Source organism: Micromys minutus, assembly GCF_963924665.1.
Source record: "Micromys minutus genome assembly, chromosome: 22".
NCBI classification, from domain to species: domain Eukaryota; kingdom Metazoa; phylum Chordata; class Mammalia; order Rodentia; family Muridae; genus Micromys; species Micromys minutus.
Window position 1 is genome coordinate 36,172,300 of NC_137957.1, and position 27,360 is coordinate 36,199,659.

Sequence of the window (27,360 nt, forward strand, 5' to 3'; positions counted from 1 at the left end):
TATGTGAGACTCTCCTCATCCCTGGGGCAACCCAGACCAGTACTTAACAACAGACCAAACCTTAACAAGTGGTTCTCAATCTTCCTAACACTACAACCCTTTACTACAATTCCTCATGTTGTGGTGACCTCCGACCATAAAGTTATTTTAATTGCTACTTCATAATTGTAATTCTGCTACTGTTTTGAAATGTAAACATCTGTGTTTTCTGATAGTCTTGGAGTCCCCTGTGGGAATGATTTTCAACCTCCAAAAGGGTCTTGATCCACAGGTTAAGAATTGCTGACACAGGGACTCCTGTAAGGGGACTCCTTCCTTGGATTCCCTCAACTGACTCTTCATTTTTATACTGTATAATAGAACCACACAATGTTAAGTCAAAATTGTAGGCCATTGTGGGCCAGGCTCCTGACACACACTAAAGTTAAGTTCACTTGCCCACAATGAAAGTGGTGTCTGACTTTCCAAGAAGTCAGGAGAAAGATAACAGCTGGATTTCCCCAAAGGCAGCTTCAGTTGGCAGGATAAGGCCCTTTCTACCTTAATCCTTATTTAAAATAGTTAACCTAGAGTGACCCAACATCAATCATGTATTTTTCTATTCCTGCACCTCCTGGCTTGATGCTTTATCAGGAGAGCAGCCTGACACAACAAATTCTCCTGTTCTTTACTTTTGCTTTTTTCAGATATTTTAACCTATAGAACAGTGGTTCTCAACCTGGGGCTTGTATCCCCTTTTGGGGTCAAATGATCCTTTCACAGGGGTCTCCTAAGACTGTCAGAAAACACAGCTCTTTATATTACAGTTCATGACAGTAGAAAAATTAAAGTTATGAAGCAGCATTGAAGATACTTTTATGGTTGGGGGAGGGGTGTCATCACAATGTGAAAGACTGCATTAAAGGGTCACAGAATTAGGAAAGTTGAGAATCATCGCTACAGGACCAAGCCCCTCTACTGAGCCTACCAAAATACTTTGGAATGAAGTGTTGCCTGCCTCTAGAATAAAGAAAAGACAAATTAACCTTCCAGGATTTCCCGCAATCAGTGATTGTCCAGAATAAATAGAACACTAGATTTGATTCTTATCACTTCATAAAACTGGCCATGGTTATGTGCACCTATGATCCCCATATGTAAAGGTAGAAGGATTGGGAGATCAAGGTTACCCTGGCAAGGTTACAGGTCCAATCTCCTTTTGTCGTTTTGCCGAATGGTGAAGTTGTCAAACGGTCTTCTAAATATTTGTCTATACTCACAGAGTTATATTTCTCTCAACTTTAGTTGGAAAGGTTCCTTGTTCCCAATGCTCAAGAGAGGCTTGTAACTGGTCAAAGTACTGAGAACAATGTCTGTGAGTGTTCATCCTCAGAGGAGGGGTCTTTGTCAATCTCTCTCATCAAGGTTAAGAGAGTATCTCAAGGAGAGGGTAGAAAAAACGTGAAGGCCAGAGGACCGGAAGGTGTGCTTCTGGACATGGCATGGTCGTTGGCCACTGAGCTCACGAACTCAGACAGTAGTTACCTGCCAATCGGGACCTCAGCCTGGACAGGGAAGGAACTTCGGTGTTATTGGCTGCTGGAATAAATAGTCATTTTGCTTTGGGAATGTGGTGACTAGTCTGCCCACATTCCAGTGGAGGGTCCCACACCATCACAGCACACACTAATTGTACCCTGTGGATGTCCTAGTGAGCTTTTCCTGTCAACTTGACAGAGCCTAGAGATACCTGAGAAAGAAGTTTTTTTTTTTTTGTTGGGTTTTTTTGTTTTTGTTGTTGTTTATTTTAGACTTGGCTGTCTTAGGTCTCACTCTGTAGACCAGGCTGGCCCCCCACTCACAGAGATCCTTCTGCCTCTGCCTCCTGAGTATTGGGATTAAAGGTATATGCCATCACTGCCCGACTGAGAAAGGAATCTCAATTAAGGAATTGTTTAGGTCTGACTGGCTTGTTGTGGATTGTCATAAGTCATAATATCTGGACCATTTAGAGACTTTTTTGTTGTTTTTTGTCTCTTAAGTTCTAAGGGTAGTTGGAGGAGGAAGAATAGGGGGCAGATACAATCAAAATGTATACATGTATGAAATTCTCAAGGAATAATTTTTTTAAAGTTTTAATGAAAGTGCCTCATTCAGCTGGGTATAGTGACACATGCCTGTAATCCCAGAACTCAGGAGGAAGAGGCAAGTAGATCTCTGTGAGTTCAAGACCAACCTGGTCTACAGAGTGAGTTTCAGGATAGCCAGAGCTATATAGTGAGACCCTATCTGGCAAAAAAAAAAAAAACAAGACAAAACAAAAAAACCAACTAATCAACCAACTAAAATCAACCAACAGTCAGCCAACTAACCAACAAAAAAGAAAGAAAAGAAGAAAGGAAGAAAGGAAGGAAGGAAGAAAGGAAGACAGGAAGGAAGGAAGGAAGGACGGAAAGAAGAAGCCTCAGTCTGTCACAAAGTTTTATCCCAGCTTGAGGCAGTGGAATGCCCCTTTTCCTACTTCTCAGGAGTCTCTTTTGCTGAGATAATATTTTAAAAAGAAGATATGAAATTGGAAGAGACACATATGTGGGCACGGGGGTTTGGAGGTGGTAGAGGGAGGTAGTAGTGTGTAGAAATAGTCAACAGACATTGTATATACATATAAAAATCAAGAATAAATAAAATATTAAAAAGAGAGACAAAGCTAAGCAAAGGCTCAGCTAACATGCTTGGGGTGGCCAGACATTTTTGCTCTGTGTTGCATAAAGAGAGGGAGCCTCCTTCAGGGAAAATCACTGGCCTCATCCTTCGATGAGGAGGAGGTTACTCTTTCCTCCCATGGATCCAAAGGCCTACCTGTGGCAGATGGACAACCTTGGATTAAGATCTTAAGTTCATGCCAGGACAGGATCAGTATCTGGCTGAAGGGATGGCATCAGGTTCCAGAGAGATGGTCCACAGGAGGAGGCTGGGGTGGGTACATCCACTAACCAACCCTCTCTGTGCTTATGTCCTGGCTCCAGAAACAAGGGCCCCTTCTCATCCCAAGCCAACATGTCCGCTGAGAACCACTCTAGGATGCAACTGGAGGCAGGAGCTGGTATGAACTGAAGCGCTAAGACCCATTTCAACAGACCACCAGATTTCCCTCAGGAAGTATCTAGCACACTTCCTAGTAAGCACACAGCCTGCACACCCAGGGATGCAAACCTGCCACAAGATATCCACATTTCTAACAAGTTCCCAGGTCACTTGCAGCAGCACCTATTAACACTCATTTTTTCAAAGGATTAAAGAATTTCTCAGCTATGTGAATTTAGAGAGCAGGTGACGGTGGTACCTTCCTGCATCCATAAAAGAGGCAAGGATAACACCCTTACAGTAAAAGACAGGGGGCTAAGAAAAGGCTCATATGTTGATCGGATTATGTCTCTACCTGACATGAGGTCTTTCAGAATCTAGGACTCTGAAGCCCATGACAAGTTTATAAGTTTTAGGCACACTGGATATTTGTGTAGAATTGCAATTGTACTATGACGTATGATGGGATGATGTAATGGGAATGTTGTCTTGCTCACTCATGTTTTCCAAGGACCCTTTGTTAGATGGCAGATGTATAGGGTTACTATTAGGGACATTTCCATCACCTGGTGGCTGATCCTTAGTACCTAGTGAAGTCTTCAGGATGCCCGGGATGTTGATGAGGACCAATCACTATAGAGCAAGGTGAGGTTGGCTTGTAGAATCATGTCCTTCCCTCTGGGAGGATCTCCAAGTCAGCCTGAGAGGAACAAGACATGAGAGGATTCTAAGGGTTGTGTTTAGGTGCTATTTCCAGAATGGAAAATAGTCTCTGTATGAGGCTGGTACCCTCTTGTTCACAGCATTAAAACAGGGACGCTGAGATCTTTTTCAGCACTGTGTCTCCAGTCCTAAGCCCCATGTGGGCCCAAGTTCATGAACATTTGCCTTCTCCGCCCTCTGTTCTCTGCCAGGCCCAGCTGCTATTCCAGGTACAACCTCCGATCAATTCTGTAAATATTATTGGAAATCTATTCTATGACAAGCACCGTACTAGGAACTTGGAGGCATGTAATAGTTGTCTTGTTTATCAATATTGTTCTTGGAATGCTTAGACAAGTTATTTGTTCTCCAAAGTTCAGACGCTTGGTCTACAAAATGTGATCTGTGTGGAAAGACTTCAGTGCCAGTGAGTCAAAACCCTTAGAACAGTGGTTCCCCGCCTTTCCACTGCAACCCTGTTAGGGGTCGAACAACCCTTTCACAGGGGTCCCATATCAGATATCCTGCACATCAGATGTTTTCATTATGATTCATAACAGTAGCAAAATCACAGTTACGAAGTAGCAATAAAAATAATTTTATGGCTGGGTTCAGCACATGAGGAACTGTATTAAAGGGTCCCAGCATTGGGGAGGTTGAGAAGCACTGGCTTAGAAGGGATGCCTGGCCTGCATTATGTATCTAATAAATAATAGCCAATGTTGTTTTTTAAGATTATTGTTGACTACCAAGTGAACATTTGTGTTCTCTTGTAGTTCACTACCCCCCAGTGGAGGGACTTGGTGTGAAGGCAGAACCCTGAAAATGAGATTAAGGTCTTGGTAAAGCAGACCTAGAGAGTATGTTTGCCCCTAGTGGTGTATGACATTATCAACTAGAAGGTGCTATCTTTGAAGTGGAGTGTGAGCCCTCAGCAGACAAAGAGTCTTGGAAACTGTGAGCAACACATTTCCGTAGTTTCTAAATTTCTGTGTAAGGAATTTTATTCTCCAGCCTGAATGGGCCAAGGTCTGATTATTACTACTGCCACCATAGTAAACAAAATACCTGCAGTCTTCAGGCCAATGGAAGGTACAGGGAGCTGGGAAAAGAAGCAGTTTGAAATGCATGGTAGGTTTTTCATCTCCCCGACCTGGATACAGAGGCACTGTGGGAACTTTTAGGTGTGGGGGCTGGGCAGGTTTGAGAATGTGGCGGTTTGAATAAGAATGGCCTCCAGAGGCTCAAGCTGGGTAGTTCCCAGCTGGTGGAGTGCTGGGAAGGATCAGGAACTGTGTCCTTGTAGGAGGAGGCATGTCACTGGGGGAGGTTTCAAACGCTCACACCAGGCCCAGTGTGTGTGTGTGTGTGTGTGTGTGTGTGTGTGTGTGTGTGTGTGTGTGTGTGCTGCCTGTGGATCCTCACCATGTCTACCTGCTGGCCACCATGCTCCTCACTATGATGAGAACAGAAGCTATAAGCAAGCCCCAGTTCAATGTTTTCTTCTGTAGGTTGCCTTGGTCATGGTGTCTCTTCATAGCAACAGACCCGCAAGGAAGGTGAAAACAATACCTTATATGAGACCAAGAGGTGACTAATGCAATTGTCAGATATGGGAGGAATGTAGAGGAGAGAGATCATTCTGTGCAGAGGAACAAGCACTGTTTAGTTTGTAAGTGACAAAGGAATGGCCCTGGAGAAGCAGAAAGGTGAACAGGAGAGAGAGACACAGAGCCGAGGTCATGCAGGCCATGAAGCCGACTGTGGATTTGTCTCTGACTCAGTGATACCACTTCTAGGTTCATCGGCAAGAGTAATGAACTTGTAAGGCCACAGAAGACTTGTATATAAACCTCCACAACTTTTTGTAATGGCTAAGTACTAAAAACAAATATATGTTAACCAGTAAAATCCATAAACAAATTATATGTCATCCCAACCATGAAGTAACACTCTATTAAACTGTAAGTGATTCTAAAAATCAGTATGCTAAAATATAAGCCATATAAAGCACATAAAAGACTGTATACTATATTATTACATTTAGACAACATTTTGTAAGATAGATTTCTGAGAAATGGAGTATGTGTATGGTTTTTTATTTTGTTTTGTTTTACAAGACACAGGTGTTTATTAACTCCAGGCCCAGCCTGGCCTACAGCTCAGAAGACAAGGCTCAAGGAAGGCAAAGGTTATAAAACTGCTTTAATGAAAAGTAACCCCCCCCCAATACACCATCTGGGATGGGGTAGATGTAGCCAGGGCTGGCCCCAGGAAAATACTGTGCCTGTAGTTGTTACCAAAATATACATTTGTCACCATAAAATATGCTGCACCGCCTCAGCCCTACAGGTATAAAATCATAAATATTTACACTCTTCCACACCCTTCACAGAACCGAGGCGCAGGGAACCCCTTCAATAGAAAGAGGCTAGGATGAAAGTGGGCATCTGGAAGGGACATTAAGGCCTAGTGGTCAGCCCCTCATCTGGGCATAGTCAGAGGTGGGCAAAAAACAAAACTTTGGTTCAAAATTTGAAGGTAGAAACTCACAAGTCTTAGAGCTTTTTCTCCAGCCCTGGCCTGGGCCCACCTGCAAGTTGGTCACTGGAAGGAAGGAACGCAGGGGACACAGAAGCTTCAAGCACACATACAATTGTATCACTGTATAAAAAGTTGCTTAAAAACTATATTTCTTGCATATAAACAGAAAAAATTTGGGTATTTGGTCAAGTGGAAATATTGCTAGGCACAGGTTTCTATGCCCATACAGAATACAAATGTCACATGAGGCTCGGCAGCTGAGGACAGCCTGGGCCCTCTGGCTGGCCAGGGACATGGGAGAATCATGTCACTTGATGAAAAGGGTGTAGGGGAGTGGCCCCAGCTCTTACACAGCATCAGGGAGCCTATGTATAGACCACCTGGCTCATCTGCAGGTCTAGAGACGACTGGTAGCCTTAGAAGGTGGGTGTGTAATAAGTGTGCGTTTACTGTGCTAAGAAGCTGTCAGGTGTTTTGCTGTTAGTTTATGTAGGGTGGGTGGGATTGCTTCACTGGGTGTTTGGTAAAATTCACCCGTGAGGTCTTTTAAACTTGCCTCAGTACAAACAGGGCTATACAAACTGTCCATTTCTTCTTGAATAAGCTTTGGAACAATGCATTTTATTATTTTGTGGTGCTTTTTTGCAGGTTGTTGTCCTATGGCCATCTTCCAATGTCTCAGCTGCTACAGTGATCAGCTTTTTAAATTTACTTTTTATGCTATTCTGTGGTGTGTGTGTGTGTGTGTGTGTGTGTGTGTGTGTGTGTGTACAGCAGAGGTTGAGCTCAAGTGTCCTGCTTAGTTGTTCTCCATCTTATTTAGTGAGACAGGGTCTCTCACTGTGATGGCTTGAATGAGAATGTCCCCCAGAGACTCAAGTATTTGAATACTTTCTCGGTTGCAGTGATGCTTGGCAGGGTGGTACAGCCTTGTTGGAAGAAATATGTCATTGGGGACAGTTTTGAGGGTTGATAGCCTCGCCCATTTACTTTTGCTTTCTACTTTGTGTTTACAGTTGACGATGTGATTTCTTAGCTTCCTACTTTGGTCTCCTGATACCATTTCTCCTCCACTGGGACTGTAGTCCCCAAATAAACTTCTTTAAGTTATGGTGTTTTGGTCACAGCAACATAACCAAGACACGACTCCTGAGTCTTACCAGCCTGGCCTGCCTCATGGTCAGTCCATTCCAGAGCCCCTTCTTCATCTATGCTTCACCCTTTGTTCCAATGCAGGGGTTATACACGTGCCCCGGGAGCCTCGATTTTCTGTGCTTGTTGGGATCCAAACTCAGGGCCTCACACTGGCAGGGCAAGAACTATCCGACTGAGCCGCTTCCCTGATCTGTATGCCACCATTATTCTTGTCAAGTCTGCAGCTGGAAATCAGTGGAGCACATTACAATTAATCCAGTTGACAATAAGGATGGCAGGGTAACGCTTGGGAGCTACTGCGCGGAGGCATTGTAGGTTGTGGGCTTAAAGTATTATGTTGAGGCTGACAAGTAATTGCCCGATGACTTTGCCAGACAAATTTGCCTCTTTTCAGCATGTGTTTTTAAATGGGAGAGGGAGAGAGAAAAGTTCGTTCAAAGGAAATAGCAATAAAAGTCTTCTCAGCAAGCATTAAAAAAGCCAAAGGAAAAGGCAGAATTTATGACCAAGATGTCTAGAGAGCTGTTTGTAAAGATTTATCTTTAAGTGTGTGTGTGTGTGTGTGTGTGTGTGTGTGTGTGTGTGTGTGTGTGTGCAGAGAGCCCCATTGAAGCTAGAGCTCCAGGTAATTGTGAGCCATCCTATATAAGTCCTGGGAGCCAAATTCTAGAGAGATTTGTTTGTTGAGTGTATGTTTCATAAGAAATATAACTTTTGTGTTTGTTTGAGAATTTTTTGACATATGAATACTCACATACTTCTTGTCTAGGAGTACATTAAAACAATTTTTTTCTAAGATTTGACTTTTCCCAAGAATATTCTTAATTATTTCTCAGGAAGCCAAGTGTTGTGACTTAGGCCTGGACTCTCAACATTCCAGAGACTGACAAAAGTTGCTTCTCAGAATTCCATGACTAAACCAGGAATAGCATTTATTGTTTATTGATACACATTTCTTTTGCTTGTCTCGATTACCACACCATTGCAACAACCAGACCTACAATGTGAGACCCTGTCTCAGAAAACAAGCAAGCAAGTAAACAAACACCTTTTGGAGAGGCTGTAGAGAGGGCTCGTAGGTTAAGAGCACTTGCGCTCTTTCAGAACACCTGGGTTACATTCCGAGCACCTACCTGGTGGCTCACATTCATCTGTTACTCCAGTCCCAGAGGATCCCTTCTCTGACCCCTCCAGGCACTAGGAACTCATATGTTCATGCACATGCATGCAGACAAAACACTGGTCCATGTGAAATAAATGTCTTTAAAGCCCTTTGGACTATGTGCTCATACTTATGTAGATGACCTCTTTTAAAAAGCAACTTTCTCTCCCAAGGTCTCCCGCATGTAAAATGCTACCTTAGTACACACTACACCACTGTTCTAAGACAAATCTGCTTACAACTACAGAGCCACCTGTTTAATGGAATTTAGCTTAGTTTTGCTTTCCTGTGAAGTAGATTCTTTTTTCAACAATTGTCAAAGGGTGGCTACAAAAACCAGGTATATAGACAACCATCTAGTGGTGGAGAGATGTTGCAACCACCATATAAAGGCACATGGATGCTCTTAGACCACCTTTCTTTATGGTGAGGCAGGACTGTAATAACGTTACAATGATAACTAAGGTATCAGAAAAGACCGTGTTCACATGCCATTGTCTGGCTTTCCTTTCCAGAAGGCTGCAGCTCCCGGGGCCTGCTTTTTTGGCTCTGCCACATGTTTACAGCTAAAGTGTGTCTCACCCTTGATTGGTTGATCTGGTTCAGTTGCTTCTCAGAATCCGATGACTAAGCTAGGAATAGCATTTGTTGTTTATTGATACTCATTTCTTTTGCCTGTCTGGATTACCACACCATCACTGCAGACTTTGGTCTTTGTGAACCTGTCTGGAAAGTCAAATATATCTAGAGGCCTAGAGCTAATGACACCATCAACTGGAGGCTATGGAACAGAAGTTGGAGGTAATTCAAGGGAGAAAAGTGTGCTACTGCTTGTGTGTAGAAGCTAGAGGCCAACCTCTGGTATGATTACTTGCACAATGTCAACCTTGTTATTTTGAGACAGCGTCTCTCATTGGCATAGAACTCACCAATTAGGCTAATCTGGGCTGCCAGTGAGCCCCAAGGACCCCCCTGTGAAGTGGAAACTTAAGGGTTCTTTGGAGAGTCAGTTGTGTTAGATGGTGTGTTGCTGGGGCAAACACGTGAAGGCATGTCTTCCAAAAGTGGACACAGGTGAAAGACTAAGGCAGACCCACGAAGGAGGATGCTCTCCTAAAGCAAACACGTGAACGGATATATGATGAAGAATTCTTTGCTAACAAAACACATGTATTGGTCTCCCTTACATTGTGTAGTTGAACTCCGTTTGTCGGAATTCTGCATACTTGAGAGCTGACTAAATGCATGGACTCAGGCAAGACCTGTGCTGAGGCAAGGCACGGAGGACACATGACGTTTGGAGGGTACAAATAAGACTCAGTGGAGTGACAGAGACAGAGCTTGGCTTGCTGGTACAGCTAGCTGTGCAAGGCTTGTGGGTCTCGAGTCTTTGCTGATCTTTGCTTTCCTGAGACACAGAAGAAAATTTCTCCTGATGTTCCTGTTGGTCCCTCCTGCTGACTTGAGCTGAGGCTAAGGCCTGGCTGTCTCTGCTAGGTCATGTCACCACTATTGCTAACCTGATTCTACCAAACTGGTGTATCTATGAAATGTTTGCTGGTGTATCCATAAAATGTTTTCGAGTAGATCGAGCTGCTGCCTACTAACCTGTGAACTGAACTGCCGATTTCCAGACAACGCAGACAGGAGTTGCTCCAAAGAACCTTTCTAAACAGGCCCACTTCCCCTGTATCCTTTCTTTTCTACTGCCTCTGGTGGGTAGTGGGCTACAAGGGAGGTTGAAGTGTTTAAAACCCATCATAAAAATAAAATTAAAAAAAATTAAAGTTATATTACAATTGCAGTGGGCACTGCCATTCCTGGCTTCCTTTTACATGGTGCCTGGGAGGTCAAACTCAGGTTCTTGTGCTTACAAGGCAAACACTTTACTGAATGAACTGTTCCTCTGGTCTGAGAAGAAAGCTTAATATCACATTCAACCCCCACCTCCTTTTCTTCATGACACTAACAAGAAAACAGAAGTTTAAAGGATGTCTACAGAGATGGCTCAATACATAAGACCCTTTCTGGGCAAACTGACGAGCCAATTGGATCTCTGGAATTGGATCCATGACATGGGCACCACCACCATCACCACCATCACTACCACCACTACCCCACCACCACCATCACCACCATCACTACAACCACTACCCCACCACCATCATCACCACCACCATCATCATCACCACCACCATCATCATCACCACCACCATCACCATCTCCACCATCACCATTACTACCACCATCACCACCATCACCATCACTACCACCACCACCATCACTACAACCACTACCCCACCACCATCACCACCACCACCACCATCACCACCATCACTACAACCACTACCCCACCACCATCATCACCACCACCATCATCATCACCACCACCATCATCATCACCACCACCATCACCATCTCCACCATCACCATTACTACCAACATCACCACCATCACCACCACTACCACCACCACCTCTACTACCACCACCTCCACCACCACCATCACCACAACTACCACCACCATCACTACCACCACTACCATCACCACCACTACCACTATCAACAGCATATTAATATCTACCAAGGGTCTTGATCAAGGTCCCCTCTTCTGTGAATTTAGCTGACATCTTCCCAGGTGGTCAGAATGATACTTTCCAAGTGTCTGCAAAGCTCCTCTTGTGTTGTTGGGATTATCCTTGGAGGAGTTCCTCTCATTACACTTCTTCAGGGCTGAACCCTAAAGCCCAGAACACTGAAAGAACACAGCTGTGTTTGAGGATCAGGTGAGTATTGTCCATGTTCTTTACTCGATACTACATGTAGGGGGGTCAGACTCACAAGGAATTGAGTCAAAACTTCACAATTCAGGTCAGAATTGAGGAAAAGCTTCACAAGAGCTAGTCTCCTCTGAGTCACAGGCCCAAGAGTGAAGTGAATCACAAGAGTAAGGCAAGAGGCACATCAAAGTGTGAGCTGAAGCGTTAAAGGGATAGGAGCCAGAAAGAAGGTAATAGGAAGGTTGCCATTTCCTGGTTTGACGATGCACTTCTTCCATTTGGGCTGTGCTTTTTCTCATTTGATGAGTTCAGGGAGTTTTGGTGGGTGCTTACTATGGTCAGGGGCTGTTTAGCGTCTTAGGAATATAACAGTGGGGACACAGATCAAGTTTCTACTCATTTTCACATGGGGAAAAAGACAGTAAACACCAGACAACCACTGTCATGCCAGGCATCGGCAAAGGCAGAGGTAAAAAGTTAAGCCAGAAATAATCGCCAACAGGACTAAAGCAAGAAAGCTTTTCTGACCACAGGCCTGAGTTCAGTGAATGCCTTATGGATACTGAAGAAGGAACAGTGGCCTTGAGGCAGGCTGTGTTGAGAAAAAAGGTGACAAGAGGTTAGAACACCTTGGGGAGGACAAAGGAGATAAAAACTGTCCTGTACTGGTGAAAATCATCACCTTCCCAGAACTGATTGTGACTGATGAACCTTTGTCTGTGAAGTCCAAGCATGTCGCCACCCCACTGAAGGCAACCTCGGTTTCTCAGAAGTACCTACCCGGAGTCATTCCACACAGCCTTAGCAATCAGAGCTCTACCTGAGGCTAACAGGACTGGGGAGTCACAGTGAACCTTGAGGAGGCTTTTTGTTTTGTTTAAAAAACAAAACAAAACAAAACAGTCTTTTAAGGTAACCCAAGCTTGCCTGGAACTTACTATGTAGAACACACTGGCATCATACTCATGGAGGTCTGTTGCAGTAAAAATAAAATATAGGTTCTGTTGCTACTGGTTCGGCGGTCTCACTCTGAGGGAGCTCACTCCTCAGGCTGCTTCCTTAGGTGGTTAGTTACCGATTCACACACACATCTCATTCTGCAGGCCCCAAGATCTCCAGCTGTCTCTCAGCCATTGCTTTCACACACTGTCCTCTACAGTCCGGTAAAAACATGACTCAACAATCAATAACTTATCAAACAGATTTATATGTTAAATTCTCAATCCACAATACATCCAAAAAATAAATTTACTGCCAATTAATAAAGATACAAACTGCCCACCTAGACAAGATAAAACCTTTTTTAGTTCACTTTGATCTGAACCATCCTTCTCTGCCGCCTCCATCTTGAATCTCCCATTTCTCCTTCTCTTTTCCCTTACCAAAAACTGTGTCCCCATCCCACTCTTTACCGTCCAATCATGTATCGCCTTGACCTAACTAGCGGCAGTCCTTTCTTGCATATAGACGTCAGCCTATAGAGGTCTTCTTGCCTCTGTCTCCTGAGTGCTGGGATTGAAGGTGTTTAGTTGTAGCCTGTATGCAAAAGTCTATAAATCTAGTCATGTACAGAGAAGAATAAAATAAGTCCTCTGTGAGAATCCAGTCTTGTAGACACAGAGTACTTCACTTCCACTGACAAACATGTTTCCACCCACTTGTCATGATACAGTCTTTTGAAATCTCTTTGAAATACATGTATTTATTCATTTGTTTATTTAGTGGGCGTATGTGCATGCAATGGCACACACCTGCCAAAAGACAGAGCACATCCCTTTGGGACTTGGTTCTCTCCACCGTGTGGGACTCAAGGATAAAACTCAGTTGTTAGGCTCCATGGCAAATACCTTAAGCCACTGAGCTGTGTCACTGGCTTTCTATTCATACTTTTGGGGCTTTCTCTTATTTTCCCACTATGGCTAGTGGATTATTTCTCCACTGTAAGATAAAACAATAATTTCCACAAAAGGCAATTCATGTGGAGGTGCTGCGGAGGTCCCAAGATGGGTGAGTACTGTGGCCAGTGGGACGATCACGTGCTGGCCAAAGAAGGCAACCACTATGTCTTCTAATCCTGTTTTGAGGGAATGTGACCTCACATTGACAGATCATATACTTGAGTAAAAGAGGAGATTAATCTGGACATATCAGGGGAATGAAATCTATAGCGTTTTAATGGATGCTAGCACACCAACCAACCATCCTGAGGAAACAACACATAGGTGAGTGAATTGTGGTCTCCACATTTACAAGAATCTATGAGAGACCTGATTTAAGTAGCATTAACAACCTCCACCCATCGATACCCAATTTTGTGGGAAAATCTGAAGGTGTGGCCACCTGCTATGTTCTTAGGTCTCAGAAGTCTGTAGGATGGGCTCCATCCGACCTATTTCTCCTGCTTCTTCAACCCTGGTCCAGGGCACTGATTTTAATGGCATCATCCTCTCTCCCTCCCCTTCTGTTACGGGGATGGCACAAGCAGGACTGTTGAATGGAGCGTGGTATTAAGAAGCCCCGATGAAAAGTGGGAGATGCTTCTTAGCACAGAAGATAGCTCCTGTCTGTCTCTCCTTAAGACTCTACACTCCTTCCCTCAGATCCCTCACACTTAGGCCAGCCACAGCATAAGAATGCCTTTGCTTACAGTTACAGAAACCCAAATCGAACCAGGCCAGGGAGAAATAAATTTATCAGCTCCCATACCTAAGATATACAGCTCCATACAGGTTGGATTTCAACACACTGGAATCCCTCTCTGTCCTTCCAGCCCCTGATGTGGCTAAAAAACGAGTTGACCTACTTGGTTATCATTGCTGTTTCTCCCAAAGCATTTATACTTAATCTTAAAGACAGGGATCTAGTTGCCTGAAGGGGTTGTGACACTAGACAAGGCCTTGTGTCCCAGGGCATGTGTCACTCCCGTGAATGTGCTCTAGAAGAGTGAATGGTCTCAGAATCAGAGAGAGCTGAGGCTACGCTGCATGGTTGTACAGATGTGAGATGTGGAACATTTGAGGAGGAGGGGTTATAAATAATTAAATAAGGGCTTTCTGCCTACGTGTACACTAGGCTCATAACAGATTTACTTGCCAAAGATCATTGTTCACCCAAGTTTTGAAAGTTGGTAGAAGCTTGTCGATTCCAGTACTAGCATATCACAATTGCACAACAAACACGTCCAGCTTGGTACACTTTGAATGGGTGTTCAAGTCTAGGCCATTCCTCAATACAGACAATGAAAGAAGCTTGATGGTCCTGTGAACAACACTCCCATGCTCCCTTGGTGTAGAACCATAGTAGGGCTCTTGCCATAGTCAGTTGTCCAACCGAACAGACATGTTCTTAGGCATCCAGTAACAGAATTATATCACTTTTGATCCTCTATACATTTTATTTATTTGTTTGAAAATTGTATCTTTTATGTGTGAGGTCTTTTGCCCGGATGTGTGTCTGTGCGTTGTGTTTGTACCTACTGCCCTCAGGAGCCAGAAGAAGGCATTGGATGCCCTGAAACTGGGGTTACAAGTGGCTGTGAGCCACCATGTGGGTGCTGAGAATTGAAGCCAGGTCCTCTGGAAGAGCAGCCAGTGCTCTTAACCACTGATCTACCTCTCTATCTGCAAGGCCCTATACATTTTAAAGTTGAACCAGAACTTCCTGGAGTTCTTGGGCAGCCACCAGTGGAAGTTTATGTTGAGAATGGGGCGATCATTTCATTCCATAGGCAAAAGTAAGACAAGCTTCTTCATATTGGGCGCAACCAAACCCTCTAAGAGTAGAAGGGCAAGTGAAAGAGTGTGCTAAGTCACAAAACTCTTTTTGTGAATTATTTTAATTGTCACACATCTTGTGGGACATGTCTGTTCAGTGGGGGCACCAGGCACAACATCCCTGTAAGGTAGGCTCTATCACGAGCTCCCTAAGAGCCTAATTTGCCAAAGATCACATATGTAACAGATGGAAGGTTTACACCTGGGAAGTGCAATCATAAAGCCTTGTTAATGATTCATTCGTTCGTTCGTTCATTCACTTGTTCCTGCTTACATTCCTTAACCAATGATGTTCAGTGGCTCCTGCATGTTAAGGACTGTTCTAGATGCTCAAGCAGCAGCCATGCCTGTGAGCAATGGAAGGAAATATGTGATGCTCACATTCTAGAAGAGAAGAAACACTAAGTTAAACAGGTACATAAAATGTCATCTAAGTTGGTACAGTGGCTCACACCTTTCATGCCTGTACTTGGGGAGCTGAGGCAGAAGGATTCCCCTGAGTCTGTGCTTGGGCTATTGAATGAAACCTTGTTCCAAAAGGCCCTCTGTCTTCCTAAATAAAACATCATAGTAATTAGCATTAGGGTATAGAAGAGGTGTGTGTGTGTGTGTGTGTGTGTGTGTGTGTGTTTATGTGGTGTGTGAAAGTGGTGTGTGTGTGGTGTATTGTGTGGTGTGTGTGGTGTGTTTGTGTGGTGTGTGTGGTATGTGAGAATGGTGTGTTTGTTGTGTGTGTGTGGTGAGTGTGGTGTGTGTGTGGTATGTGAGAGTGGTGTGTGTGGTGTGTGTGTGTGTGTGGTGAGTGTGGTGTGTGTATGTGTGTGTGTGTATGTGTGTGTGGTGAGTTTATGTGGTGTGTGTGTGGTATGTGAGAGTGGTGTGTGTAACATTCTGGATTGGGTGGTGAGTCTTGCTAAGAAAGGAACATTAAATAAAGATCTAAGGAACTTAGGAGAAAACCATATATCTCTATCTATATCCAGATATAGATATCTGGATGAACAAAAGATGTGGAGCAATTAGACCTGAAGAAGGAGCAGGAGAAGAACATTCTAGAAAAGGGGAGGACTTCAGAATGTCTGGGCTGAGTCTGACTGGGGTGTGAGTTGGGTATGGGTATAGATAGTTCTGGGGCTCAAAGCTGTAGGAAGCCGGATCTGAAAGACCCTTAAGTGTTAGGACTTGGTCTTTTATTTGGATACAATGTAGTCATTTGGGTTGGGCCAGAGGTAAAAATGTGAAATGGCCCAGTTCCCACACGTGTGTTCTTGCTTCTTTGTCAAGGAGAGGCTGTATGGGGGCAAGGAAGCCATGTAAGAGACAATGCAGTGACCCAGGCAGTGAGGCTAGTTTGTCCTGGTGTGCCCTGGACGTGTGGCAAGTGCTTCAAGTCTAAGTTCATTGTGAAATCCAGAGAGGAAGGATTAGCCAATGGGTGTGTATGAGAGCAACCGGTTGTATGATGCCCCAAGCCTTTCAGCCCAGAAAGACTGAACACTAGGAGAGGCAAGGAGGGGCAGTGGAACAGTATGCTCTCTTTCTAAGTGGGAGGGGTCATCAGGGTTCAGTCCAGGATGTTTAATTAGATACCTATTAGGCATCTTCAAAGGTGATGTGGCCGAGGGTCAGGCTGAGAGCTCAGGAGAGAGGTCCTTCGATGCTGAAGTTCAAGTAATGAGATAAGTTCAACTTCAGGGCAACTGAAGACACTGATTCACACACGACTTTGGCAAAATGGTGATTATCAGAAAAATACTAGATTCAAGAATGGCAGATTTAAAAATCCACCCCATTCTGCTGCCCTCAAATACTTAATCTGCTCTCTCTCTCTATTCCCTCCTGGCTTTGCCCACATGTACACGTAATTGCATAATGTGGTTCTACCGTATTTGCCTGCCGGAGGCTCAGAGACACTTCCTATATGGCTCCGACAGTGTTTGTAGAGGATTTGAAAGGCTAACAAAATGCAGGGCATGAAATATGCTAGAAACAAAAGTTGAAAACTCCTGCATAGCTGGATGATATGTGTAGTATCTGTGTTATAACACATATCTGTGTTATACGTACACATAGCTGTGTGTCTACAGTAATCTTTGTGAACGGTGACTCTTTGTTTAGGAGACTGAACTTTGATATGATTGGGGTCAGGTCACCCTGCACACAACCAGGGAGAGATTCTAGAAAAAAAAAGGGGGGGTCTGTGTGCCCAGGAGGCAAAGAAAAGCACATGCTATGGTTTTAGTGGAAAAAATATCCCATATAGGCTTATGTATTTGAATATCGCTTCTTAGCACTCATTTTGAAGGTTGAAGAGTCTTTAGGACAGCAGTTCTCAACCTGTGGGTCATGACCCCTTTGGCTAGCCTCTCTCTTCAAAGTTATTGACTCTGGGATTCATAACAGTAGCAAAATTACAGTTACAAAGTAGCAAGGAAAATAATTTTATGGTTGGAAGGGATCACCATGATATAAGGAACTGTATTAAAGGGTCGCCCAATTAGGAAGGTTGAGAACCTCTGTGGGGCTCAGCTGAACGAAGTGGGTTGCTGAAGTGGGGCTCTGGAGTGATAGAAGTACCCAGTTATACTGTTTCCTGTGCCCCTTCTCCAGCTGACTATAATTTCTGCCTCCGTGGAGGGCGTCTTCCAGGCCCCAAGCCTTACCAGTCCTGTAAACCATGAGCCAAGATCAACCAATCTTTCCTTTCTTACATTGTCTCTTCCAGGTGTTTGGTCACAGCACCCAGTAAAGTGAGGAGGGCTGGGAGAGTTACTTTTATTTACAAATAAAAATTAATCGGCATGATTTCTCCACCAAGAGAAAACACCCTTTTGGAGTAAAAAAGCACACACACACACATTTTCTCCAAAGTTTTCCACCGAGAAAGGATCAACCACACACAAACTGTTGGTCTTAGTGAACCCCAGACATTTTTAGAAGTTTAAAAAGTTTAATTTGGGTCTCCCACTACACAGGAACTCCAGCCCGATCTGCTTTGTCCGTTCATGTTCAGCTTTCACCGACAGCTTGTTTTTAATTTGACGGAAAAGGTTAGGGATCTAAAGAAGGTAAGCGTCCTGCTCAGTTATTCAACTGTATCACACAGGCTTCCTAGAACATCTGTAAGCAACATCCTCCACCTCAAAGACTCTAAGAAATCAGCCCCTATCCCCCATGCACACGAATCCATCGCTGGCGAAGCTCCTGTAAGCTGGATTATGTCCTCCCCTCTCATTCACCGTTCGGTAAGGGTATAGAATTATTAAAAAAAAAAAAAAAAAAAAAAAAAAACTGCGGATAAAAATTGGTTCAGGGTTCCGAGCCTTGGAATTGGTTGAGTTGTGTTTCCTTCCAGGGCCGGCAGGCGGGGCACCAGACAAGGTTGGAAAGCCGCGCCTCCCCAAACCTCTCCTGGCCACCCTTGCTCAACTTCCCCATAGCCACAGCTTCAACTAAAAGTGGCCATTGACCTTTCAAGCTTTTGAGCCGTGATGCAACAGAATAGTATTTCAAAGAAAAATGGTTATCGAAATTTTGAATCCGGTTTTCCCATGAGTGTTATTTTTTGTTTGTTTTTCTGTTTAAAAAAAAAAAAAGAAGTAGGTCACATTCAAAGTGGGTCACGTCTCCGGGGCCGGTGTGCCTCGGAAGGTGAGGGTCCCTGTAGGGAAGAAGTGCTGGGATCCATCCGAATTCCGGGTCCCTAAGCTTTGCAGGGAATCACAGAGACGAACGCACCAGGCCTGTCACCCCAAACCCCACCCGGGTACAGGTAAGGGCACCTCCTCTGTAGGCCCAGCAGGTGGCCAGGGTGGGTCTCCGGAAGGACAAGCTGGAACTGAGCTGAGGAGGAAAGGAGGAGCTGGGCAAGGCTGGTGCAGGAGACTACCGGTCGGAGCTGCAGGGGGAGGGATTGAGAGCAGTCCGCGCGGCTATTTAAGGAGGCGCTCATCTCCGTGCACTTTTGACCTTCTTACGATGCTGGCGGAGGGGACAGCCTCTCGTTCGCTTCCTGGGGTCCCCGGGAGTGGTCGCCGACTTGGGCTGTGGCCTGCTAGCTCCGGTTCTGTGTGTCTTAGGGAGGGAGGGACCGACTTCTGAGCCCCGCCCCCTTCCCCCACGCCCGGCCCGCACCCTGTACAGAAAGGAGGGTCGCGTCTGGCAGGCGCACAGCCGTGTGGATGGCTGGCACAAAGGTCCCCTCCTCTATGGTGGGCTGGCGAGAAGAGGAGCTGCTATTTGCAGGACCAAGATGCTCAACCGATGAGGACAGGGGCAGGTCCTGTCCGCTTAATAGGCATTGGCTGGGGGACTTCTCCTTGTCTCCCCCCAACCCCCCAAGCACCCCGAGGTGCCAGGGTGAGAGGAGGGCGGAGTCGCAGGCTTCCACACCGCCGCCACCAGCACCCCGCACCGGCTCTCAACCCCGACTCCCTTGAAGCCTGCCGCATTAGTGCCGGGGCCTCTTTAAAGCGCTGGCGGGGGCTGCGGTCACGTGGGGCGGATTCCTGGAAAGTTCCTGGAAAGCGGCCTCCGCAGCGGCCGGGCGGGGCGCGAGGGGCGGGAGGCGGGGAGCGAAGGGAGGCGCGTGGGGCTGGGAAGTCGCGCGCACACTCTGCTCCGGGGACAGACGTTTAACTCTTGCCAAGTCTCGCCGCCTCTGCGGCTCGCGGGCCTTGGGCTTCCCCCCTGAAGCATGAGCCTTTCCTCCGGCAGCCGCCAACGCTGCGCGGGTCGCGGACAGTGCGCGCCGGGGCTCCAGGCGCGCGGCCTCAAGATCCCTTGCGCCCGGAGCCCGGAAGCTTGCGGCAGGTAGCGCTCGCGAACCCTGAAGGTTCCGCCCGGGGTGTGGGGGGGCAGTGGCCGGGGAGGGCGGCGGGGTGCGAGCCCGGGAGCGGTGGACTGTTTGGGTTTCTGCAGTTTAGGGCGCCCCGGGAGAGTTCAAGTCGGGGCTCTGTCCCATCCGGACTCAAGTGCCTCCTCCCGGGTTCCTTCTCGGTCTCGGGAAATCTTCGGAGCACCCCCCAGCCCCCAACAACTGCTATCCAAATTTATAGTCCTAATAACCTGATCTGCCGCTCCTCCCCGCCAGCCTCCGCCCTTGCTCCCCCACCCCACCCCTTCTCTTTCGCCCATCTCCTCCGCCGCAGCTGGAGGGAAACCCGGCACTGGCGAGCAGGGGTGTCAGCCCGGGTCGGAGAGCCGGGGGGAGCTAGGCGACGATCCCTGGGATTTTTGTCTGCCTTTGGCGCAGAAAAATCCGGCTGCTTCTACTGAGCGCAGAGCCGGTTGCATCCCCAGGCATCTCGTTCCACAAATAAACGTCACCCGGGGAACTCAGACGGACACCCCCTCCTCGCCCCACGGCTCTCCCCCCCGCCCCGTGTCCGCCGGGAAGGCTGCCTGGTGCAGAGGCGGCAGTCGCCGTGGCGGAGGTAAGACCTCAGTCCCAGTCGATGGCATGGCCCGCTGCGCTCGCTGCTGCGGGCTCAGCCCCGGCCTCATCTGGAGCTCCGGCGGGGGCTGCATGCTCCGGCCGATTCCTCGACAGCGCCCGCGGCGGCAGCTGCAGGAGCAGCGGTCCGTGTTTTGGAGCGACCGCCGCTGTGCCCCCCGTCCCCGTCCGGAGCGTGCTCCAGGGAAGCCGCAGGAATGGGGGCGAGGCCGCCTCCGAGGCGGGGATGCAGCGGCTGGCGCACCGCTAGCGCACCGCAGCACCCTCGGCTGGCGACCCGGGAGCCCTGCGGCGCTTTAGGACGTGGAACCAGGTTTTGCCGGATACATCCTCCCAAGGGCCCTGGGGCTGCTGGAAATATTGGATGGAAATGCCAAGTGCAGAGAACTGCGCTGTTCTTTGTGTTTATTGTTTTTTTTTTCCCTTTCCTCCCGACTTGCCCATGACAAAGGCCTATCCAGACCGCAGGTGACTGTTTCCTGGGCTGACTGTGTGTGATTCCTGTACACAGTTCTTGAGCGGGAAAACACCTTGTTTACTCTCATGCTGTCTCCCTCCTCATCCCTCCACTTGTGCCAACTTTAGTGTCTTGGATCTCTGCCCCTTTTACCCGTCTTTCCCCCAGAGTTGGGCAGGGCGTTAGCTGGATGCTCGCGGTTAAATGGTACAGAAGCGCGCAGGCGGAGGAGTCCCTGGGATTTTCCACGTGTCTGTTTACCCGCCCCCACCTCGGCCGTAGGGGTCCAGTCCAGACTAACCCAATCTCTGTCCCATTGTTTCCTCACAGGCGATCTGTGCGTGACCCTGTCTGCGAGAGACTTTGCCATACCATTCTGCCGGAATTCAGAGAGAAAGAACCAGCTGCTTCCAGTCCCCTCCCCCTCCGCAACCATTTCGGACACCCCTCACAGACTCGTTTTGGGGTACCCTGTGACTTCCAGGAGGCACGCGCGTTCCTTTGGCCCCGGCTTGGGCGACCACCTGTCTCAGACGTGTTGACTCATCTCCCATGACCCTGCGGTGCCTGGAGCCCTCCGGGAATGGCGCGGACAGGACGCGGAGCCAGTGGGGGACCGCCGGGTCGCCAGAGGAACAGTCCCCCGAGGCGGCACGTTTGGCAAAGGCCCTGCGCGAACTCAGTCAAACAGGTAGGGAGCTGGCGGCTGGCTAGGAGTGCGAAACGGAGCGCCCCCATCGCCACCCCACCCAAGGCGGTGGCGGAGAGCGCGGCTGGGACGCTAGCCCAGGTGGGGAGCACTGAAAGCGATGGAACTATGTATCCTCGCGTCCGGCCTCGGCTCCGGGGCCCGGGAGTCGCCGAGGGGGGATGCCCGGATCTTAGGTGACCACAAAAGCAAAGCGGAGGGACTCTGAGGCTTGGGCGAGGGCCGGGAGCGAGCTGGGCTCTTTGGAAAAGCTCTCCCAGCGCGGTGGAGCCTCGGTTGCTTTCATCCGGGGCTCGGGCTCGCACCCGCGTGGGAGAAAAGCGGCCAGCGGCTCCCTTAACGCCGGGTGTCCGGGCGGCCAGTGGTCTGTGCTGCCTCCGGTCTGGGCTGCGTGCGCTCCCGGGCGCAGCCGCCGCTGCCGCAGCCCGGGATGGTGGCAGCCAAGTTCTGACTGAGTCCTACAGACTGTATGGATCACAGCTGCGGGGGTAGCCTGGCGACTGCAGTCTGCTCTCCGCAATGCGGAAGCGCTCCCTGCATCTGAAAGCAAAGACGAGAAAATTATATTTTCTCCCAATAGCTCGAAAACAAGTTGGGTCTTAAAAACAATCTGGCTTCTGAAAACTTACCTTTGAGGCAAGACAACTTTTGGTAGCAGCAGATCTTGAGAGAGAAAACAAAGTTCCAGTCTTTCCTTTTCAGCCCCGGGCTTTCCTCAGGAAAGTTTCCGGGTAAAATTGTGTGTGTGTGTGGGGGGGGGGGGTTGTCGGCTGAAATAGGGGGCACATTGTTCAAAGTTATTAAACGAAGTAACTTGAGTTACTTTTGTAAGTGAGATGCAGAAAATGGTCAAGACTAATCAAATGGAAATTTCAGAGAACAGGGGTTATAATACCATTTGAACCAGGGCAAAGTTCAAAAGAATATGGTGAAGACTGTAAACTTAGAATGCCAGAGCTTGCTCTTCCCCAGAATCTTAGCTTGTTGTGATCAAAGCAGTCAACAGTAGTACCTTCTAGAGCTTCTAAACATTACAAGTTCTTCGGGCTAGTCGAAAAAAAAATGCTTCTGTTTTTATTGGAATTACTGGAGATGAGTTTTCCACGTTCTCCCCTAACTTCTAATTTAGTTCTAGTTTACTTAGGTTTTTGCTTCAGTTAAACTGTACTGAAAGTATCTTTTTTTTCTCCCCTCAGCCAATATGAGTGTCATATTGCAAAAATTATTTTGGGTCCTTAGGAGAAAACTTTAACATAGCTTAAAGAAAAGCTACAAGAACTCATTTAAAAAGGAAAATCGGTTTACAGTTGTGCCTAGAATGGACTTAAGTTTTTGTTAGATACTTACAGACTCCTGGTACACCTTGGTAAACTTTTACTCACAGACTTTTAAAAAAGGTATAACTAGGGAAATTAGGTGAGCAAGGAGGGGCAGGCTTATAAACCCCAGGACTTGGGAAGTAAATGCAGAAGAACAAGAAGTTCAAGGCTATCCTTGGCTACAAAGTAAAACTGAGGCCAGCCTGTGCCACAGGAAACCCGTCTCAAACAAAAACAGCTAGAAAAATTACTGCCAAGGACAGGCCATTGTAAAAATTCTTATAATAACTCTTTCACTTTCTTTTCTTTTTCTTTTTGAACGAAAACCCCAGGATGGTACTGGGGAAGTATGACTGTTAATGAAGCCAAAGAGAAATTAAAAGAGGCGCCAGAAGGAACTTTCTTGATTAGAGATAGTTCGCATTCAGACTACCTACTAACTATATCTGTTAAGACGTCAGCTGGACCGACTAACCTGCGGATTGAGTACCAAGATGGGAAATTCAGATTGGATTCTATCATATGTGTCAAGTCCAAGCTTAAACAGTTTGACAGTGTGGTTCATCTGATTGACTACTATGTTCAGATGTGCAAGGATAAACGGACAGGCCCAGAAGCCCCCCGGAATGGCACTGTTCACCTGTACCTGACCAAACCTCTGTATACATCAGCACCAACTCTGCAGCATTTCTGCCGACTCACCATTAACAAATGTACCGGTACCGTCTGGGGACTGCCTTTACCAACAAGACTAAAAGATTACTTGGAAGAATATAAGTTCCAGGTATAAGTATTTCTCTTTTTTAAAAACACATGCCTCAAATAGAATATCTCCGAATGCAGCTATGTAAGAGAACCCAGAGGCCCTCCTCTGGATAACTGCACAGAACTCTTTAAGGATAGTTGAGCTCAATCTAATTTAAAGGTGTGAAGATATATAGCTAGGTATTTTAAAGTTCCCTTTAGGTAGTTTCAGCCGAATGACGCTTTCTTTCCTATGGCTGATCAAGACCAAATGGCCCTTTTAAATGGAAAACAAAATGTCCCAAAGGAAGGCAAGAGAATATTCCTGTCAGAACGACTTACTTCCTCTCCCCCCCCCCCCATCCCTATGCACTGGATCAAAAGTCCAAGCACCATAGGAGAGAAAGACTTCCATATGGACAGCTGAGGGAGGAAAAGACCCTGGCTGACCCAGGCTCCAGCTCCATCCACTGCTAGATGCCTGGTGATCAGTCTGTGTTAGGACATGTTATAGTTTGCATCCTGATGTATCCAGTAGGAGTTCCGTTAAGCTGATCATGCTTGTATTTATCCCTCGTTTTATGCAATTAATCAAATCAACCAAAAAGAAATCGTCACCGTGAGATCCTGTATTTGTCTTTTTTACTACATGTATGAACTCCCCATGAACGCGTACTGTAGTAATCCATTTCAAGGCAGCCTTACTTCAGAAACCTTTCAAACTGGTGCAAACAGAAAAGAATTCTCTCTTTTCCTTTAAGGCTAAAGACAAGAATGTCACGCTACACAGGTGCAAAAACCAATGCAGACAGAGACATTTTACCCCTCGGCATAGCTGTGAGTCCTAACCAATTGCCATTTTGCTCTTTTGGAAATGGCTTTAGAACTTTCCAAGTTGCCCTTGAATTGTCTGACCACGGACATCAACAGCTGCCCCCCTTCTACCATGTAGAATCCTATGACCTACTTTTCTTCCAGATACAGGGGGTACCTGCCTGTTTTTCAAAGTGTTTATTTACTGCTGTTACTATTTGATTAGAATGTATTAAATAAAAGAAAACCTGACTTTTACAAGTTGCACTCATTACTTGAGTCGTAGATGTATATTTCCATTCTAATAAAAGGTTGCCATAAAAACTCATATCAAGTGAAATAAATTAAGCAATCAGCACAGGGTAGAACATTAACCTCTGAATCAGGCCTGCACCTGCTCTGCGTGTTTTAGAAAGCGTGGTTTACAAGGTAGGAATTGTCAAGACAGCCTGGTGGCATCCAGGTTGGACGGGCATAACCCTCGTGCCTTCTGCGTTTCCAAAAGGAATGGTTTAGAGGTGATAAAAATGATGTCGGGGTCTGAGCTTTAGTAAGTTGAACAGGTACAATGCTAAATAAAAATGACAGGTTCTGCAGCCGTCCCCCCCACCCCCCACTCGGCCACACAGGTCTTATGACTGCAGCAATGTGCCATCTTTTCTGGAGTCTGGACACTAGTCCTGCCACCCTTTCCTGGCTGGCCATCGACTCCAGTGTGCTGGGTGAAAGGAGAAGCTGGGGTATCGTGTGTACCCCGAGTGGCTAGAAAACTATAAAAGCCAGACTAATAGAACTTGCTTACCTTGCAGTTTTTTTTTTTTTTTTTTTTTTTTTTAATTCCCCACTTTCACATGTGGAAGGACACTTCAAGCTTCTCCAAACTGGAAGGGTTGCTGGGTGTGGCTTTGGCCTTCTATTTAAAGAAGAGCTTAGCTCCGCTGAGTGGTGAGGCAGTTACCTCTTCTCCGTCTGCATACTTAAATTTCCTTTTGCACACCGACGGTTCTCTGGTAGAGTGCTTGACTCCTGGGGAAACTCAGAGGATCGGTAGCGAGGGGCTTTGTGGAATCCCTTTACAGGCTGTGTTGGGAGTGAGGAGGTAGTCATGAGACACTTGTGCCTGTGGGGTTATGACAGGCTCCACAGTATTGCATTCAGTGGCCTGTAGGTGGGGGGACCCCAGGTTGACTGCATTGGGCTGTGAAATGGATCACCTTATCTTTCTGATCCCGATGACAAGGGCGTTGATAAGCATAAGGGGGCAATTTTGTTTTGGTTTTTTGGTTTTTCTTTGCTTTATAGTTTCTAATACTTATTTATTGAGTTCCTTATTTGCCAGCTTCTGACTCAATACTTTATCCATTCTTATCTCATTTGATTCTCATAAGAACCAAGAGAGCAAAGTACAGTATTTATAGGAAGTGGCTATTTCCACCCTACTCCAGTTAACCAGTTAGAGCAAGCTGTAATAGCACCCCTCAGCCTTTTTACCGTTGCTTCGACCAGACTAGTTACAGATACCTTAATTAGGGTTGTGTTCTCTCTTAAAACGTTTCCAAGAAGTGAATTCTTGGTGCATGTGTGTGTGTGGGCACATGTGCCATGGCATTTGTGTGGGAGGTGGAGCACAACTTGCAGAAATCCATTCTGGGTTCCGGGGACTGGCCCTCAGGCTGTCCTGGAGAGCACCCTTACCCTCCAAGACATCTTGCTGGTCCTCCAGTCAGGCTTGCCAATGGCTTTCCCCTTGAAGACCCCTGGAAGGGGAGCTCACAATAAGTGGTAAAGGGGAAAGGTGAAGGGGGGGAAGGGAGTTTGCCCCTTTACCGGGTGGCTGCTGAATGGTTTGAGGTATCACTGGTTGGCTTATTTAACAACAGAAACAACATCGTATTCACCCAAAGTCTCTCTAACAGAAGCTGGAGAATGCTTTGAGTATTTTGTTTCTCCTGTGCGGGGTATGGTGTGACGCATTAGAAGGATATTTCTTATTGTTATTCTAATTGTTGCTGTTCTTGGGGACTGTCCTGAGCAGGATTTGTACACCCCCCTCACGCCCGACTTAAACGGCAGCTGCTGTGAGTTTCTGTTCAGGGTGAGCAGAGGTGAAGGACATACCATCCCATCTACAGTGACATCTGCTTTTTTAGGGACAGGGACACCCTGGCTTGTGTGAGCTTAGAGATCTTGCTTAGTACCATCCATATAAAAACCGGACTTCATCTTGATTACATAATCCAAATAGGTGACAGGAAGGGACTGTTGGTTGTTCCACATGGTTTATTTTCTTGGGAAGACTTTCCTCTGCTTTTAGAAAATTGTACCCTGCTTGGTGGAGGGTAGGAGACAGAGACGTCATCAAGTAATCCAAGGGATGGAATGTCCTGAGAGCAGGCTGTGCCCTTCTGGTTGTGGGTTTGGGCACAGGACAGGAGGGGTTGCGTGGCTGTGGATCTAACAGCTGGGCTGAAGCCTCACTGGCTCCCAGAAGTCCTGTCCATCTTTTGGACCTCTCTACCCTCCCAGTGAAAGAATGTGGCTCTGGGCCTGTCATTCCCTTAGAGGCCCTGCGTTCTCCTCATCCAGTTGTTAACTCCCTAGAATCCTGGAGTTCGGAACACACTGTTTGGGTCACTCAGCCAGGTCCTTTGTATTAACCAGAACATTTCAGATTCAGGGATTAGA

The 27,360-nt window shown here is 46.7% G+C and overlaps 1 protein-coding gene across 2 annotated transcripts; it reads left to right on the top strand.

Annotated features, from left to right (window-relative positions):
* The first annotated feature begins 19,834 nt into the window (after positions 1-19,834).
* On the top strand, positions 19,835-24,868 carry SOCS2 (suppressor of cytokine signaling 2). 2 transcript variants are annotated; one of them, XM_080935777.1, is made up of 3 exons: positions 19,835-19,990; positions 21,421-21,781; positions 23,451-24,868. In XM_080935777.1, the coding sequence occupies exons 2-3, from the start codon at positions 21,643-21,645 to the stop codon at positions 23,906-23,908; spliced, it is 597 nt and encodes a 198-aa protein (XP_080791903.1). In that variant the 5' UTR covers positions 19,835-19,990; positions 21,421-21,642; the 3' UTR covers positions 23,909-24,868. The 2 variants fall into 2 exon arrangements, with proteins under 2 accessions (XP_080791903.1, XP_080791904.1); XM_080935778.1 differs by lacking the exon at positions 19,835-19,990 and adding an exon at positions 20,507-20,613.
* Positions 24,869-27,360: the final 2,492 nt, after the last annotated feature.

What these genes read in the sequence shown, in the direction of transcription:
- SOCS2 (XM_080935777.1), top strand. Translation starts at nt 21,643, where the DNA reads ATGACCCTGCGGTGCCTGGAGCCCTCCGGGAATGGCGCGGACAGGACG. An exon ending in GCGCGAACTCAGTCAAACAG is followed by an intron (nt 21,782 to 23,450) that starts GTAGGGAGCTGG and finishes CGAAAACCCCAG; the next exon opens with GATGGTACTGGGGAAGTATG.